Raw genomic sequence first — 18,197 nt, 5'->3', positions numbered from 1 at the left:
TCAAAGTGGTCAGATTAATGTTGAGGTCTTTAATCCATTTGGACTTGAGTTTTGTGCATGGTGATAGATATGGATCTATTTTCATTCTTCTACAGGTTGACATCCAGTTATGCCAGCACCATTTGTTAAAGATGCTTTCCTTCTTCCATTGTATGCCTTTAGCTCCCTTGTCAAATATCAGGTGTTCATATGTTTGTGGGTTAATACCCGGGTCTTCTATTTGATTCCATAGGTCGACTTCTCTGTTGTTATGCCAATACCAAGCTGTTTTCAATACTGTTGCTCTGTAATAGAGTTTGAAGTCAGGGATGGTAATGCCTCCAGAAGTTCCTTTATTGTATAAGATTGTTTTGGCTATCCTGGGTTTTTTTTGTTTTGCCATATAAATTTGATTATTTTTCTGTCAAGGTCTGTGAAGAAGTTTGATGGGATTTTGATGGGAATTGAGTTGAATCTATAGATTGCTTTTGGTAGAATTGCCATTTTTACTACGTTGATTCTCCCAATCCATGAACAGGGGAGATCTTTCCATTTTCTGGTATCCTCCTCAATTTCTTTCTTCAAGGACATACAGTTCTTGTCAAATAGGTCTTTCACTTCCTTGGTTAGAGTTACCCCAAGATATTTTATGCTATTTGTGGCTATCATGAAAGGTGATGTTTCTCTGATTTCCCTCTCTGCTTCTTTATCCTTTGTGTATAGGAGGGCACTCGATTTTTTGGAGTTTATCTTGTATCCTGCCACATTACTAAAGGTGTTTATCAGCTGTAGGAGTTCTTTGGTAGAATTTTTGGGGTCGCTTATGTACACTATCATATCGTCTGCAAATAATGAAAGTTTAACTTCATCCTTTCCCATTTGAATCCCCTTGATCCGCTTATTTTGTCTTATTGCTATTGCTAGTACTTGAAGCACTATATTGAAGAGGTATGGTGAGAGTGGACAGCCTTGTCATGCTCCTGATTTTAGTGGAATGGCTTTGAGTTTCTCTCCGTTCAATTTGAGGTTAGCTGTCGGCTTACTATATATTGCTTTTATTATATTTAGGTATGTTCCTCGTATACCCAATCTCTCCAGCACCTTTATCATAAAGGGGTGTTGAATTTTGTCAAATGCTTTTTCAGCATCCAATGAAATGATCATATGGTTTTTTTCTTTCAATTTATTTATATGATGGATTACATTGATAGATTTGCGTATGTTGAACCAGCCCTGCATCTCTGGGATGAAGCCCACTTGATCATAATGGATAATTTTTCTAATGTATTCTTGGATTCGGTTTGCCAGTATTTTATTGAGTATTTTGGCGTCAATGTTCATGAGTGAAATTGGTCTGTAATTCTCTTTCATGGTTGTGTCTTTGTGTGGTTTTGGTATCAGGGTAATTGTAGCTTCATAAAAAGAGTTTGGCAATGATTCTTCTGTTTCTATATTGTGAAATACATTAAGGAGTATAGGTATTAGCTCTTCCTGGAAGTTCTGGTAGAATTCTGCATTGAAACCATCTGGACCTGGGCTTTTTTTGGTGGGGAGTTTTTTGATAACAGCTTCTAATTCTTTGCGACTAACAGGTCTATTTAGATTGTTCACTTGCTCTTGATTTAACTTTGGCAAATGGTATTTATCTAAAAACCAATCCATTTCTTGTACATTTTCCAACTTTGTGGCATATAAACTCTCGTAGTAAGATCTAATGATTCTCTGAATTTCCACTGTGTCTGTTGTTATGTCCCCCTTTTCATTTCTGATCTTATTAATTTGAGTGTTCTCTCTCTGCCATTTGATTAGTTTGGCTAGGGGTTTGTCAATCTTGTTGATTTTCTCCAAGAACCAACTTTTTGTTTCGTTGATTTTTTGGATTGTTTTCTGTGTTTCTATTTTGTTGATTTCAGCCTTCAGTTTGATTATTTCCAATCTTCTACTCCTCCTGGGAGAGTCTGTTTCTTTTTTTTCCAGAGGTTTGAGGTGTGCTGTTAAGTCTCCAATATATGCTTTCTCCGTTTTCTTTAATTGGGCACTTAGTGCTATGAACTTTCCTCTTAGAACTGCTTTCATTGTGTCCCATAGGTTTGAGTATGTTGTGTCTTTATTTTCATTAAATTAAAGGAAGACTTTAATTTCTTTCTTTATTTCTTCCTTGACCCAAGGATGATTCAGTAGTTGACTGTTCAACTTCCACACATTTGTAGACTTTCTGGAATTCGAATTGTTATTAAGTTCTAACTTTATTCCGTGGTGATCCGACAAGACACAGGTGATTACAAATATTCTTTTGTATCTGTGTAAGTTTGCTTTGTTACCAAGTATGTGGTCAATTTTCGAGAAGGTTCTATGAGCTGCAGAGAAGAAGGTATATTCTTTCCTTTTTGGGTAGAATGTTCTATAGATATCTGTTAAGTCCATTTGATTCGTTACTTCTAGCAATTCTCTTATTTCTCTGTTGAGTTTCTGTTTTATTGATCTGTCCATTGGTGAGAGAGGTGTGTTGAAGTCTCCTATTATTAGTGTGTGTGGTTTGATGACTGCCTTGAGTTCTAAAAGCTTTTCTTTTACATAAGTGGGTGCTTTTATATTAGGGGCGTAGATATTCAGGATTGAGACTTTCTCCTGATTAATTGTTCCTGTTAAGAGTATGAAATGTCCATCACCATCTCTTCTGACTGATTTTAGTTTGAAGTCAATTTTGTTAGATATTAGAATGGCCACACCAGCTTGTTTCTTAGGTCCGTTTGCTTGGAAAACCTTTTCCCAACCCTTTACTCTGAGTAGATGTCTATCTCTGTGGTTGAGGTGTGTTTCTTGTAAACAGCAGAATGTTGGATCCTGTTTTCTTATCCAGTCTCTAAGTCTGTGCCTTTTTATAGGTGAGTTGAGTCCATTAATATTAAGAGATATTAATGACCAGTGGTTGTTGATTCTGTTTATTATGTGTGTGTGTGTGTGTAGTAGAGTTTGTGTGTTTCTCTTCTCTGAGTTGTGGTTGTGAAGGGTCGCTAGATGTCTGGGCTATTGTAGGCAGTGATGGCAATGTTGAATTCCTTGGGTTGTGATTTTCCTTCTATTACTTTCTGTAGGGATGGATTTGTGGCTACGAATTGTTTAAATTTATTTTTATTTTTTATTTTTTTTTTAATTTTTTTTTCTCTTTTAAAAAATCAGTTTGTCTTTTATTATATTCTAAGAGTTCTTTATAGATTTTGGCCCAAGCTTCCGTCAGATCCGTGTTGGCCAAGAATCTTTTCCCAGTTGGTAGCTGGCCTTTTTATTTTCCTTAATAGCAGTTTTTAGGAAGCAGCAGTTAATGTTGATGAAGTTCAGTGCCCATCTACCCATTGATTTGGCTTGTCTTTACTCTCTTGGCACAGCTCCCTTTTCAAAAGTTGAGCACAGTAACAGTCCAGTTTCCTCACTTGCTTGGCATTGTGGAATCTTATTATGGTTATTGAAGTGACTATAATCTCATGCCTTTATTGTCTTTGTAACAATACCAACTCAGTACTGTCACTTGGCCCTTTCTCCTCTCTTCTCTTCCCAGTTCACAATGCTTGCATCTCCTAAAAGCCCATCTTCTCTTTCGTCTACAGCTGGTCAGCCCGCTGGAGCCTCAGCACTGTCTTCTCTCTAGTTTCAGGCTTAGTCCTTTCACTGTAACCATTGCTAACTGTCCCAGTCCTGCTCTCTCCGGGCAGACGAGAGTACTTGCCTTTCCTGTGCTATGTGACTTGGATGGTTTATTGATTGCTCTAGAACTCTGGTGGGTTCTAAAAAATTCCACATGTTTTCAGCAGCCCTACTGCACAGAAAAAAACTACATATCTCTTCCACCTAATAGACAGACATCGTCACATTATCTTACTGTGAACTGATTCTGAGTCAGCAAAGTGGAGTGTGGCCCAGGCATTCTGGCCACTTGTCTTTCTCCAGAAAGTTCGTTGCTTCTGCCCTGATATGACATACTTTCCCATCAGGATTACCACTATTATTTCTTCTTCTTCTTCTTCTTCTTCTTCTTCTTCTTCTTCTTCTTCTTCTTCTTCTTCTTCTTCTTCTTCTTCTTCTTCTTCTTCTTTTCTTTTATTATTAAATTATAAAAGTTTCCATTTCAGCCCCTCCTCCCAACACCCTCCCACTCCCCCCACTCCCTCTCCCCCTCCCTCTCTATCCCCCAGATCAGTCAGGGTTTCCTGCCCTGTGGGAAGCCCGAGTTCCTCCCCCCTCCCTCCAGGTCCAGGGAAGGTGAGAGTCCAAACAGACTGGAGAGCCAAAATCCAGTACATGCAGAGGAAGCAAGTCCCAGTGTCATTGTCAACGGCTTTTCAAAAAGGCTCCGGGCCAGCCACATTCAGAGAATCTGGCTGGATCATGTCCTCGTTCAGTCCCAGTCCAACAGGCCTTGGTGAACTCCCATTATATCAGTCCCCTTGTATCAGTGGGTGCTCGCATCTCTCGCAGTCCTGATTACTTTTTTTATTTTCTTCATCATTCTGTTCCTCATTTGGACTGTGGAGTGCTCAGTTCGGTGTTCCAATATGGGTCTCCATCTGTATCGCCATCCAATGTCGGATGAAGGTTTCCTGTGCCCTTGCCTTCATAGCTCATGATCTCTTTCCTTCTGCCTCTCATTTGGACCTAGGGAGCTAGGTCCAGTGTTCCAACGAGGTTCTCCGCCTCCATCTCCATCCATCGCCAGATGAGGGTTCTATGGTGACATGCAAAATATTCAACAGTATGGTTGTGGGCCAAGGCCGGTTCAGGCACCCTCTCCTCTGTCCAGAGAACAATCTGGGGATCTCTCCTTGGACCTGGGATCCCATATATAATCAAGTTTCCTATAAACCCTAAAATGACTCCCTTAGTTGAAATATATTCTTCCCTGATCCCTTATTCATCCTTCCCCCCTTCCCCCCATCCTGGTCAACCGAGCTTTCTCCATTCCTCCCCTACTCCCTTCTCTCTAACCCTCTCCCCTTCCAACAACCCTCCCCCCCCCATGCACCCAAGGTTACCTGGGACTCTTGACTATTTCCTACCTCCTGGCGGATAGCTAAATAATCTTCATCAGGATCGTCTTCTTATTTAGCTTCTCTAGGATCACGAAAAATAGGCTCAAATACCTTTAAATTATGGTTAGAATCCACTTATGAGTGAGTACATACCGTGTTCCTCTTTTTGGGTCTGGCTTACCTCACTCAGTAAAGCGTTTTCTATGTCCATCCATTTGCATGCAAAATTCAAGATGTCATTATTTTTTACCGCTGAGTAAAACTCTAACGTGTATATGTTCCACACCTTTTTTAACCATTCTTCTATTGAGGGGCACCTCGGCTGTTTCCAGGTCTGGCTATTACAAATAGTGCTGCTATGAACATAGTTGAACAAATGCTTTTGTTGTATGCTAGGGAATCTCTAGGGTAAATTCCCAAGAGTGGAATTGCTGGGTCCTGAGGGAGGTTGACTCCCAGTTTCCTGAGAAACCGCCACACTGATTTCCACAGTGGCTGCACGAGTTTGCATTCCCACCAACAATGGATGAGTGTTCCCCTCACCCCACATCCTCTCCAGCATAGGCTATCATTGGTGTTTTTGACTTTAGCTATTCTGACAGGTGTAAGATGGTATCTCAAAGTGGTTTTGATTTGCATTTCCCTGATCGCTAAGGAGGTTGAGCATGACCTTAAGTGTCTTCTGGCCATTCGAAGTTCATCTGTTGTGAATTCTCTGTTCAGTTCAGTACCCCATTTTTTAATTGGGTTATTTAGAGATTTAGTGCCTAGTTTCTTGAGTTCTTTGTATATTTTGGAGATCAGACCTTTGTCTGATGAGGGGTTGGTGAAGATCTTCTCCCAGTCAGAAGGCAGCCTTTTTGTCTTACTTACAGTGTCCTTTGCTTTACAGAAGCTTCTCAGTTTCAGTAGATCCCATTTATTCATTGTTTCTCTTATTGTCTGTGCTGCTGGGGTCCTACTTAGGAAGAGGCCTCCTGTGCCTAAATCTTGTAGACTACTTCCCACTTTCTCTTCTATCAGGTTCAAAGTGGACGGATTAATGTTGATGTCTTTAATCCATTTGGACCTGAGTTTTGTGCATGGTGATAGGTATGGATCTATTTTCATCCTTCTACAGGTTGACATCCAGTTATGCCAGCACCATTTGTTAAAGATGCTTTCCTTCTTCCATTGTATACCTTTAGCTCCCTTGTCAAAAATTAGGTGCTCATAGGTTTGTGGGTTAATATCCGGGTCTTCTATTCGATTCCATAGGTCGACTTCTCTGTTCTTATGCCAATACCAAGCTGTTTTCAATACTGTAGCTCTGTAATAGAGTTTGAAGTCAGGGATGGTAATGCCTCCTGAAGTTCCTTTATTGTATAAGATTGTTTTGGCTATCCTGGGTTTTTTGTTTTTCCAAACAAACTTGATTATTGTTTCAGTTTATTTATATGATGGATTACATTGATAGATTTGCGTATGTTGAACCAGCCCTGCATCTCTGGGATGAAGCCTACTTTATCGTAATGGATGATTTTTCTAATGTGTTCTTGGATTCGGTTTGCCAGTATTTTATTGAAACTTTCCTCTTAGTACTGCTTTCATAGTGTCCCATAGGTTTGAGTATGTTGTGTCTTTATTTTCATTAAATTCAAGGAAGACTTTAATTTCTTTCTTTATTTCTTCCTTGACCCAGGGGTGATTTAGTAATTGACTGTTCAACTTCCATGAGTTTGTTGGCTTCCTGGGGGTAGCATTGTTGTTGAACTCTAAGTTTAATCCATGGTGATCTGAGAAGACACCGGTGGTTACTAATATTTTTTTGTATCTGTGGAAGTTTGTTTTGTTACCAAGTATGTGGTCAATTTTCGAGAAGGTTCCATGAGCTGCAGAGAAGAAGGCATATTCTTTCCTATTTGGGTGGAGTGTTCTATAGATGTCTGTTAAGTCCATTTGATTCAATACTTTCAATAATTCTCCTATTTCTCTGTTATGTTTCTGCCTGATTGACCTGTCCATTGGTGAGAGAGGTGTGTTGAAGTCTCCTACTATTAGTGTGTGTGGTTTGATGACTGCCTTGAGTTCCAGAAGAGTTTCTTTTACATATGTGGGTGCCTTTATATTAGTGGCATAGATATTCAGGATTGAGACTTCCTCCTGATGAATTATTTCTGTTATGAGTATGAAATGTCCATCTCCATCTCTTGTGATTGATTTTAGTTTGAAATCAACTTTGTTAGAAATTAGTATGACCACACCTGCTTGTTTCTTAGATCCATTGGCTTGATAAACCTTTTCCCAACCCTATACTCTGAGTAGATGTCTGTCTTTGTGGTTGATGTGTGTTTCTTGTAAACAGCAGAATGTAGGATCCTGTATTTGTATCCAATTTTTTAGCCTGTGCCTTTTTATAGGTGTATTGAGTCCATTGATATTAGGTGATCTTAAGGACCAGTGGTTGTTAACTCCAGTTATTATTTTTTTGGGGTGGTAGTGTTTGTGTGTTTCCCTTATTTGAGTAGTGCTGGTGAAGGGACGCTAGATGTCTGAGTTATTGTGTGCATTGTTGGACTCCTTTGGTTGTGATTTTCCTTCTATTACTTTCTGTAAGGCTGAATTTGTGGCTACATATTGTTTAAATTTGTTTTTATCCTGGAATATTTTGTTTTCTCCATTGATAATGAACAATAGCTTGGCTGAGTATAGTAGTCTGGGCTTGCATCCATGGTCTCTTAGTTTCTGCAGTACCTCTATCCATGACCTTCTGGCTTTCATGGTTTCCATAGAGAAGTCTGGTGTAAGTCTGATAGGTTTACCTTTATAAGTTACTTCACCTTTTTCCTTTGCAGCTCTTAATATCCTTTCTTTAATCTTAATGCTTTGTGTTTTGATTATTATATGGTGAGGGGATGTTTTTTTCTGATCCAGTCTATTCAGTGTTCTGTATGCTTCTTGAACCTTCATAGGAATATCTTTCTTAAGGTTGGGAAAGTTTTCTTCTATAATTTTGTTGAATATATATTCTGGACTTTTGATCTGCAATTCTTCTCCTTCTTCTACTCCTATTGTTCTTAGATTTGTTTTTTTTATTATGTCCCATATTTTCTGAATGTTTTGTGATGAGAATTTGTTGGATTTGCTGTTTTCTTTGGTCAGAGCGTTTATTTTCTCTATGGTGTCTTCATAATCTGAGATTCGTTCTTCTATCTCTTGTTTTCTATTGGTTATGCTTGTTCCTGAAGTCTCTGGTTGTTTACTTAGATTTTCCATATCCAGCCGGCTCTCGGCTTGTGTTTTCTCCATTGCCTACGTTTCAGTTTTCAATCCTTGAACTGATTCCATTACCTGTTTGATTGTTTTTTCTTGGTTTCCCAGGGTATCATTTACGAATTTACTCATTTCTTCAAAGTTTTTGTTATATTTCTCTTCCATTTCTTTACTCATTTCTTCAATCTTTTTGTTTTATTTCTCCTCTGTTTCTTTAAGTGAGTTATTCATACCCTGTTTAAGAGACTCTATTGCTTTCATAATGACACTGTTTTCCACTTCTTCCGGAATAGGGTGTTCAAGTCCTTCTGTCGTAAGTTCGCTGGAATCTGGTGTTTTCATGTTGTTTTTCAGATTGTTGGAGGAATTCTTGCCTTGGTGCCTGCCCATCTCTTCCTTCAGATGCTCTCCAATGGCTCTTCCCTCTGCTGGGTTTTCCACTACTGGATTAGTGCCCCTTGCTATCCAGGAATCACTTTGCATGCAGTCCTACCTTGCTGTAGGCAGGCTACTAAAACAAAGGAACTCCCTCCCGTTTGCACTCACTAACCCATCATGGCAGCACCCACACAGGCTGAGTTGAAGAATTTCATTCCCCGAAAAAGGGGGAGAGGAAGGGTAGGGGTTCCAGGATGAAAGCCGGGATGGGGTAGGAGGAGAGAGGGTTTAGCTGGGGGAAGCCGCCCCTTCGGAATAGCCAGGGAGATAAGGATGGCAGGAGAATTGTATGTTCCCTTACTGGACTTGTGTGGTGGTCAGGAACACACTTATCCCTCCATTGTATCTTCTGCTACCAACTTTTTTTTTTGGTTTTTTGAGGCAGGGTTTCTCTGTATAGTATGGCTGTCCTGGACCTCACTCTATAGACCAGGCTGACATAGCAGACATTTTAAAGGTGCTACAGATCAATGGATGAAACATTCAAAATTTCATCATTAAGTGTGAAGTTAATTGAAGAACTTTGTATCATCCTGTTTCATGAAGAGGAAGAATTCCGTGTGCATGTGCTATCCTAGACTTTTGTCTTGAAAGAACATTCGATGTGTCCCTATTAGCACAAATTACAGTTCTGGGAGCCAAGTGTGACAATGCATGCCCTTAATCTCAGTGCTTGAGAGGCATAAGCAGGAGGATATCGGTAAGTTCAAGGCCAATCTGGTCTACACAGTGAGTTACAGGACAGAAAGAGCTTCATAGTGAGACTTGGGCACAAAACAAAACAAAACAATAACAAAAAACTGTGTGTGTGTGTGTGTGTTCCATTGATCCAATGTTCATAGATATACATGGTTGAAGAACATTTTTAGCAGAGGATAGATTTAATTTTTCTCATGCCCCTATATATAAAATTAAGATAAAACTATTTCTATACCACGACATTATTCCTTGAAATATCAAATAAATATTTTATATCATCAATTGCTTTTTTAAGAACTCAGCTTCAAAGCATTCAATTGTTTGTACTGTTGACAGATGTCGATGAGAAACTGACTTGAGCTACTACTTTGTCAAGGCCAGTTGCTGTCTGTCACTAATCCACTTTTGTCTGCATAGCTTTAAAGGATGCTGTAGGTATGTCCTATCTGTTCTTTTGTATTTTGTGAGGGTGACTTTCTTTTAAAGTGAGACAGTCATAGAAAGATGTAAAGCAATGCCAGATGTATGGTGTCACCTCCATGTAGAGGAATTACAGACAAATTAAAGAAGATTGTTGAGCATCTAGTAATGTCCAGACATTTAACAGTCAGAAATATTTGTTAACCAAATTATGTTTGGTTAACCAACTTTATAGAATTGTGAATATTACCATAACTTTAATATGATAACTATTCTTTCTGTTTTATCTCTAGTCTTTCGGGCCAGTGGGATTTATGAAAAAGGCTATCACTGTATCTGAGGATGAAGAATGGAAGCGACTTCGAACACTGCTGTCTCCAACATTCACCAGTGGAAAACTCAAGGAGGTGATGATGGATAGGGCATTTACTGAAATGAATCTAGGAACAGGTAGAAAACTAGCCCATAGTCCTTTTCCAAGTGTCGGTCCTCTGCATTACAACACCTATAATATGGTCTTTCATCTTCATACCCAGAGCATCCATTATAAAATCCACTGTAACATCCTACTCATTGCTTTGTTACTGGGAACAAGTTGTCTTTCTGGTACCCAAGTTTCCATATTTACCTACAAATGTTGTGTTTTATGCTTAGATGTTTCCCATAATTGGAGAGTATGGAGATACATTGGTGAAAAACTTGAGAAGAGAAGAAGAGAAAGGGAAGCATGTCAACATGAAAGAGTAAGTGGTGATGTGGTTGATAGGACTGCAAGCACTTAGCATCCCCTCAACTACAGGAAAATGACATCTGCAAACCAACCACAGACAAAGGTCCCATGTGTGAGAGTTATAGAAACCTTGACTTCACTGCCGATGCAGCAGGAGGTTCTGACTGTGTGGCTCCCTGCCTGGGTAGCTCAGAAATAAGAGCTGCCCCAGATGTAAATGTTCATTCCCATGTCTCTATTTATTCAGTATCCTTGGAGCTTATAGCATGGATGTGATCACTGGCACATCATTTGGAGTGAACGTTGATTCCCTCAACAACCCACAAGATCCCTTTGTGCAGAAAGCCAAGAAGATTTTAAAGTTTTCAGCTTTTGATCCATTTCTTCTTTCTATAGGTATGTACACTATTTCTTCTCTCTCTTTTTGTCCCAAATCTCCTTCTGTAGACTAGGATGGCCTTGAACTCAAAGATAATTTGCCTGCCTCTCTCTCCTTGAGTGCTGGGATTAAAGGTGTGCATCAACACCACCCTGCTTCTTCTTTCTTTGTATTTCTCCCTTCTACACACCAATTAAAATAACACCATAACTGAGAAATAGTTCACATGTAAAATGTTCAACTATTTAAAATGTATAATTCAATTTTTGTTCACCAATGGGACATGTACTCATCACCATTGTCAATCAGAAATGTGTTTTCCATGCAATACTACATCTTTTAATTCTCATCTCCCATTCCTCCTCACCATAAGAGATGTTCCATTAACTGTCTATTCCTGTAGAACTGCCTATTCTAAGCATAACATTAAAACACAATACAAATATTTTATAGACTATATGGAATTTGGCAATTAGTTTTCATCATTTAACATCATATATTCAATAGACCTGTTTGTTGGCACTCCTATGTTCACTCATATTCTGAACCATTTGATGACTGGACATTTTTTTCATGGTTTTTGAGTAGGAAGCTGGTGTGGAATTAGTGAATTATAGAGAATATTTTTATCTGGCTTTTTGGGTAACTGAAATTTTTTCAGAAGTTTTTGTTTGTTTTGCTGCCAGTATGTCATAAGGGTTCCATTTTTCTCCATATTTCACCCACGTTGGGGGCCAGATGAAAATGGAAGTTACAAAATCATCCCACACTAGATCAGAACTGCACATAATAAAGGGTTATTTATTTAGGAGTAGACTCAAAAATCACAGGCTTCTGCACAAACAGGGAACAGGAACCAAATCCAGAAGGCAGGAGAGAGAGTGGGCGCTTGCCTTACATAGGCATTTATAGTATAAACGGCCACACCTAAGTGAGCTGGTGTCTTAAAGGCTACTGACTGAAGGAGTTCTTACAGCACCATCCCATCTGAAACTTCACTTTTTTTCTTTATGATTTTTTTATTATTGCCATCTTAGGGTACATTTAGGAGTCAAACATTATGGGAGATTATTTAAAGTACTTTTTTTAAAAAAAATTTTATACATGAGTATATATTTTCATTATCTATAGTACCCCCAATTCCACTCATGTCCCCAACTCCATAAATCCATGACTCTTCCCTTATAACTATAATGGTTATATATAGATATATGCACATGTATATATCCTACAGAATTCATTTAGTATTGCCCTTATATACATGCTTTTGGTTAACTACTTGGTTTTGGATCACCTATCTGGGACTCATCCTTGGAGAAAAATCATTCTTTCTCTCAATAGTCATTAATTTCCTATGGCTCTTCATCTAGAGGTAAGAACTGTCGGGGGTTCCACATCTACATTGACATGTCAACTAGTGTTATCATTGCACAGATATTATTTAAACAACCATATTATTGAGATTTCATGGGTCCAGTTTCTATGTTGTGTCTGGAAGATGCAATCTCACAGCAGACCTTCTCATATATTAGATTTATACCCTTTCTACTCCCTCATACATGATTTTACCTGAGCCTTTAATATAGAGATTGCATTGTAGACATATCAGTTGATGTTGGAAAAACCTTGGTTACTTATTCTCTGCATTTATTTTTTCTCTGTAGTTCTGTTTCCATTTCTTACTCCAATATATGAGTTACTAAGTCTTTCCATTTTTCCAAGACAATCAGTGAACTTTTTCAAAAAATTTGTAACAAGCGTGAAGAAAAATCGCCTTGATTCAAACCAGAAGGTAAATTTTGATGCTGCTTTCATGGTGATCAGGGTTTTGTCATGATGCTCAGGATTTGATAATGATACTCAGGATTTATCAATGAAGCTCAGGATTTGGTCATGATGTTCAGGGTTTGGTCATGATGCTCAGGGTTTGGTCATGGTCTTCAGAGTTTGGTGATGATACTCAGGATTCGGAAATAATGCTTGGGAGTTTTGGTCACAATGTTCAGGGTTTGGTAATGATGCTCAGGTTTTGTTCATGATGATCAGGACTTAGTTATGATGCTCATGACTTGGTAATGTTGCTCAGGATTTGGTCATGATGCTTAGGGTTTGGTAATGATACTCAGGGTTTTGTCATAATGCTTGGGGGTTTAGACCACAATGTTAAGGGTTTGGTAATGATGCTTAGCGTTGGTCATAATGCTCAGGACTAAGTTATGATGCTCAGGACTTAGTAATGATGCTCAGGGTTTGGTAACAATGCTCAGTGTTTGGTCATGATGCTTGGAGTTTGGTGAAAATGCTAGGGGTTTTTGTCACAATGTTCAGGGTTGGTTATAATGCTCATGGTTTGGTCATGATGCTCAGGATTTGATCATGCATCAGGCTGTGAGTATATGATTTATGTACTTTACTCTGGGTTCTCTTAAAAATGAATAAAGAAAACTACACTTAGAGTAAGGTAATGTTTATATTTTAGGGAGAAGAAAAAGATGATGTGTGATTCTATATGAGAATTATTGAGAGAAATAGTTTCACATTTGTCAAAAAGAGTGAAATTGCTATTCTCTAAGATAAGTACTAATTAAGTAAAAACATTGCCACTGCATTTCATTGAAAGAAGTTAAAAATAGTATTCATATTTAGAAAATATAACTACTACTGTTATTCTCCCCCTAAAGTTTACATCATCAAAAGAGTGTTTTTAATTTTAAACCTCTTATTTTGATATATTCTTCAAAAGAAGCATGGTCATACCTGGTGGAGATTGGCTTATGTTAAATCTGAATACCTCTTTCTTTGTGTGTAGATATTTTCTTGTCAGTGAGACCAGAAGCCATTCACCCATTAGTTAAATACTTTCTCTGGACAATCAATTTTCAGGCTGCTTACCTAGTTCTGCATTATGTGGCCTGGAGGCCCCAAAAATGTTGTCTGGAAATTATGGAGAAGGGCACCTGTTATGACACTTGGCATTATAAAGTGTATAGAGTGTTTGAGAGTCAGGAGATGCTCACCTAAAACTTGGCAGTGAGAGTAGAGATAGAATTAATCAAGGGTGTTGCTGACTGAGTACTGTGGTAAGAGAACCGAGAGAGCTGGCATTCAGGGACTTTCCTGAGCAAGCATGATGAGAGAAGGATCCAGCAACTCTTTGGCCAGGAATCTGCTCAAAAGCCAGAGAAACTTACATCAGGAGATGAAAGACCAAAAGCTGCATTTCTCCCAGGAAATGTATTGTTCTCCAAGGCTTGCTGACAGAGTCTTTAGTTTTCCTTTAAATTTTAAGTGTACAGGTGTTTTGCTCACCTGTATGCCTGTACACTACATGTGTGCAGTTCCTGCAGAGGCCAGAAGAGGGCATAAGACCCCCTGGAACTGTAGTTACAAGTGGTTGTGATTCACCTTGTGGGTACTAGAAACTGAACTCAGGTTCTCTGCAAGAGCATTCAGTGTTCTTAATCACTGAGCAATTTCTTCACTGCATAGATGCTTATATTCATTGGTGACTCAACCCATACTTGTGGACTTCAGGTCACCATATTATCCATATTATCAGAAAGGTAGTGAAGTTCTGAACCCTTGTTTCAAGTCTGACCTCTCAACTCAATATTTATCATTGACTTTTTCCATTCTCCTTCCAGACCCGAGTGGATTTTCTTCAGCTAATGATGAACACTCAGAACTCAGAAGGCAAAGAGTCCCAGAAAGGTAACCCAGGATACTTCATGGTGTGTGAATCAAGAAACTCAGAGAGAAGAGAGTATCAGAACATATGCATGGGGTGGTCCAGGATAGAAGCAATTCTTACAAATTTCAGAAAGATGTTCACGGGGGCTGGAGAGATGGCTCAGAGGTTAAAAGCATTGAGTGCTCTTCCAAAGGTCCTGAGTTCAATTCCCAGCAACCACATGGTGGCTCACAACCATCTGCAATGAGACCTGGTGCCCTATTCTGGCCTACAGGCATTCACAAAGACAGAATATTGTATACATAATAAATAAATATTCTAAAAAAAGAAAGATGTTCACATTGATAATATCTATGGTGAACAATGTAGCTTTATAGAAGTACAGTGGTGTAAATGGACCAGAGCCTGTAGGGCTGCCAGAAAGATATATTTTGTTCCTGGAAGTCCTCATTAGCACTGGGTCATCTTTCAGAGAAGAGTCTGATTCTCAGTTCCTTTCATTCCCACTAATTCTGTATCTCTACTGGGCATTTGCATCTAGGCCCCAATCAAAGTGCACTGTCCATTAATGAGGGTAATCCCTGGGAAAGAGTGGTGCAATTGTGTTCAGCAGCTTAATCTGCAATTTATTCTGCTCTTTGTAAATAGCATCTGGGAAACTATATACCCTGCTCTTCTTAATTCTTTTAACCCCCTGATTTCTTATCTCTGTGAATACTTTGTGATGAAAGCTATTATTATTGTTATAGCTACAGAATAATGACTTTTCTACTACCATTTATTCTATGCTTACCAGTCATTACCAAGTGTAAAGGAATGTCCTCTACTTTTAATTCTATCAATTATCTAAATTTTGTTCAGTTGTTTCTATCACTGTGATCTCATGCATTCCCTGTTACTTTCCTTTAACCACTAGTTACTTTGCATTCAGCTCTCATATGCATATTCACTCAGGGCTGTTTTGTATGTTATGGTGGGTCCTTTTTGTTATTTTTAGTTTTTCTGTGTGTGTGTGTGTGTGTGTGTGTGTGTGGCGCACACATGCACATGGGCTCACAAAGACCAGAGGAGAATGTTGGCATTTTGCTAGTTACTCTCTGTCTTATTCATTTGGTGCAGGGTCTCTAGATGCATGTGGATCTAGTCTGGCACCCAGAAAGACCCAGTGACCCTCTTGTCTCCATTTCCCTTCCTTGATGGGTTTGCAAGAACACATGTTCACCTATTTATGTGAGTTCTGGTGATTTGAACTGAGAACCTCCCATTGGCACAAAAGGCACTCTTACTCACTGAACCACCTCTCCCGACCCCTTTAATTTAAATTTATTGTTATTATTAATCATTTGTGTTGGAGTATGAGGAAGTACTCCTGCTATGTTATGCAAGTGGAGGTCACAGGGTAACTTGTAGAGTCAGGGTTTTCTGTCTACTTTACATGGATACAGGAATCAAATTCAATCCATCTGACTTGCTCAGCAAGTACCTTTATTCACTAAGCCATCTTACCAACCCTTATTTAATTTTTGATTCCTATAAGCGACCTTAATTTTTAGAGCAATTTCTCTTTATAAAAGAATTGAGAGGAAAACCAAAGATCTCCAATAAACTCCAGTGAATACATGTAATGTCCACCACACTACCCACACCCCTCCACTATAGAGGTTTGGAATTGTGTGCCTCTAATAAGCTCCTAGATGTTGCTGATCCATGGACCACATCTGAAAGCAGGCGTTTCCCTGTAGCCACATGTTATTTTTTGAGTCTCCTCTAAAGTGTTTAGGGATTCCTATTTTTTAAAGATTAATGTCTAGTTTAGATGTATAAATGTTTGTATGTATATATATATATATATATATATATATATATATATATATATATATACCACTTGCGTTCCGGCACCTATGAATGATAAGAAGACATTGGATCACCTACAACTGGAGTTACTGGCAATGTTGAACTACCGTGTAAAGAATGGGAATCAAATCCGGGTTCCCAGCAAGAGCATCAAGTACTCTTAACCACTGAACCATCTCTCCTGCTCCCTCAAAGGTGTTTGGATGGAAAATTCCTGAATTTTCATTCTGTGAATCATTGACATAACAAACATTTGGCACCTATATTTTAATGAAAATCACTTAAATATTTTTTTTTAGGTAGCAAAGGGATTCCATATTTTACTGCTAGCTACAGTATTTGAATTAGTTATTTATATTATTCCTATGTCAAAATAATTGACAGAAGCATTTTAAGGAAGGTTTTTTTTTCTTGACTCACATTTTGAAGGTATGGTCCATCATGGTGGAAAAACCATGACAGTAGAAACTTGAGCCAGCTGGTCACACCGCATCCACAGTCAGAAAACATGAACTCAAGTACTCAGCTTTCTCTCTCCTTTTTATTAAGCCCAGGAGGTCAGCTTATGGAATGGTAACTCAGTTAAGATAGATCTTCCAGGAGTGACAAGGTGACTCAACAGTCATGGATACTTGCTGCTCTTCCAGAGGACCTGAGCTTGTTTGCCAAGACCCATGATAGGCAGCTCACAATCACTTGTAACTCCAGCTCCAGGGATCTGACACCATTGTTTGGCCTGTGCATGCACACACTCACACAAATAAAAATGAAAAGAAATGCTTAGAAACAAGATAGGTCTTTCCATGTCAGTTAACCTAATAACAATAAAGCATACAGGCCTATCAGGAAGCAAATTAATATAGATAACATCAAAACACTATGCCTGGAAGCTCATCTTTTAGGTGACTCTAGATCTTGTCAAGTTGTCAGTCACTGTCAAGTACCGCAACACTTTTGTTTTCATTCCCCACTGTGATAATAGTATTGGTTAGAGAGAATTATTTCTCTTGAAATTGCCCAATTGTGATGATATGAATTTGGCCTAATATTTCATCACCAATAATATAGATCTTAGCTCAACCTGGATTAAAATAATTTTTAGTCCAGCCTTGGGACTGGAGAGATGGCTCAGCAGTTAAGAGCACTGTCTGCTCTTCCAGAGGACCTAGATTCAGTTCACAACACCTACACAGGAGCTCACAGTTAGCTGTAATTTCAGCAGCAAGGTATCTGGTGCCCTCTCCTAGCCTCTGTGGGCACCAGGGTTCCATGTGGTACACAGACTTATGTACAGATAAAACACCCATAACCATAAAATTATATTTAAAAATAATTTGACCATTTCCTGATATATCAGACAGACACCAGAGTGGAACTCAGCTCCAATGACCCTGTTTTGCTTTTCTCTGTTCTTTCCCAGACAGTGAGGAGTGCCATTTGAATTTCTTCTCATCTCAACTGTGATGTTCTGCTTTGATCTTCCTTATCTGCAATGTTTTTTTCCTTTTAGCTCTTTCTGATCTAGAAATGGCAGCACAAACTGTTATTTTCATTTTTGCTGGCTATGACGCCACAAGCACGTCCATTTCCTTCATTATGTATGAGCTGGCCACCCACCCTGATGTGCAGAAGAAACTTCAGGATGAGATTGATAGAGTTCTGCCTGATAAGGTGAGTGAATGGTACCCAGAGAGGGAGGGCAGAGGTAAAGGACTAACAAGCACATGCAAT

General features: G+C 38.9%; 1 protein-coding gene across 2 annotated transcripts in view; it reads left to right on the top strand.

Moving 5' to 3' along the window:
• LOC125399858 (cytochrome P450 3A25) overlaps positions 1–18,197 on the top strand; it is a 44,924-nt gene that overhangs the window by 12,545 nt on the left and 14,182 nt on the right. Inside the window, exons 5-10 of one of the 2 annotated variants that reach the window (XM_087902522.1) lie at positions 10,106–10,219; positions 10,467–10,555; positions 10,790–10,938; positions 12,586–12,713; positions 14,566–14,632; positions 17,977–18,137. In XM_087902522.1, the coding sequence (XP_087758648.1) occupies positions 10,106–10,219; positions 10,467–10,555; positions 10,790–10,938; positions 12,586–12,713; positions 14,566–14,632; positions 17,977–18,137 (708 nt within the window). The remainder of the gene's footprint in view (positions 1–10,105; positions 10,220–10,466; positions 10,556–10,789; positions 10,939–12,585; positions 12,714–14,565; positions 14,633–17,976; positions 18,138–18,197) is intronic. The other variant, XM_085685297.2, reaches the window with a different exon arrangement.

Source organism: Myodes glareolus, chromosome 2, assembly GCF_982192425.1.
Source record: "Myodes glareolus chromosome 2, mMyoGla1.1, whole genome shotgun sequence".
Taxonomy (NCBI): Eukaryota; Metazoa; Chordata; class Mammalia; order Rodentia; family Cricetidae; genus Myodes; species Myodes glareolus.
This window is presented reverse-complemented; position numbering and strand designations above follow the sequence as displayed.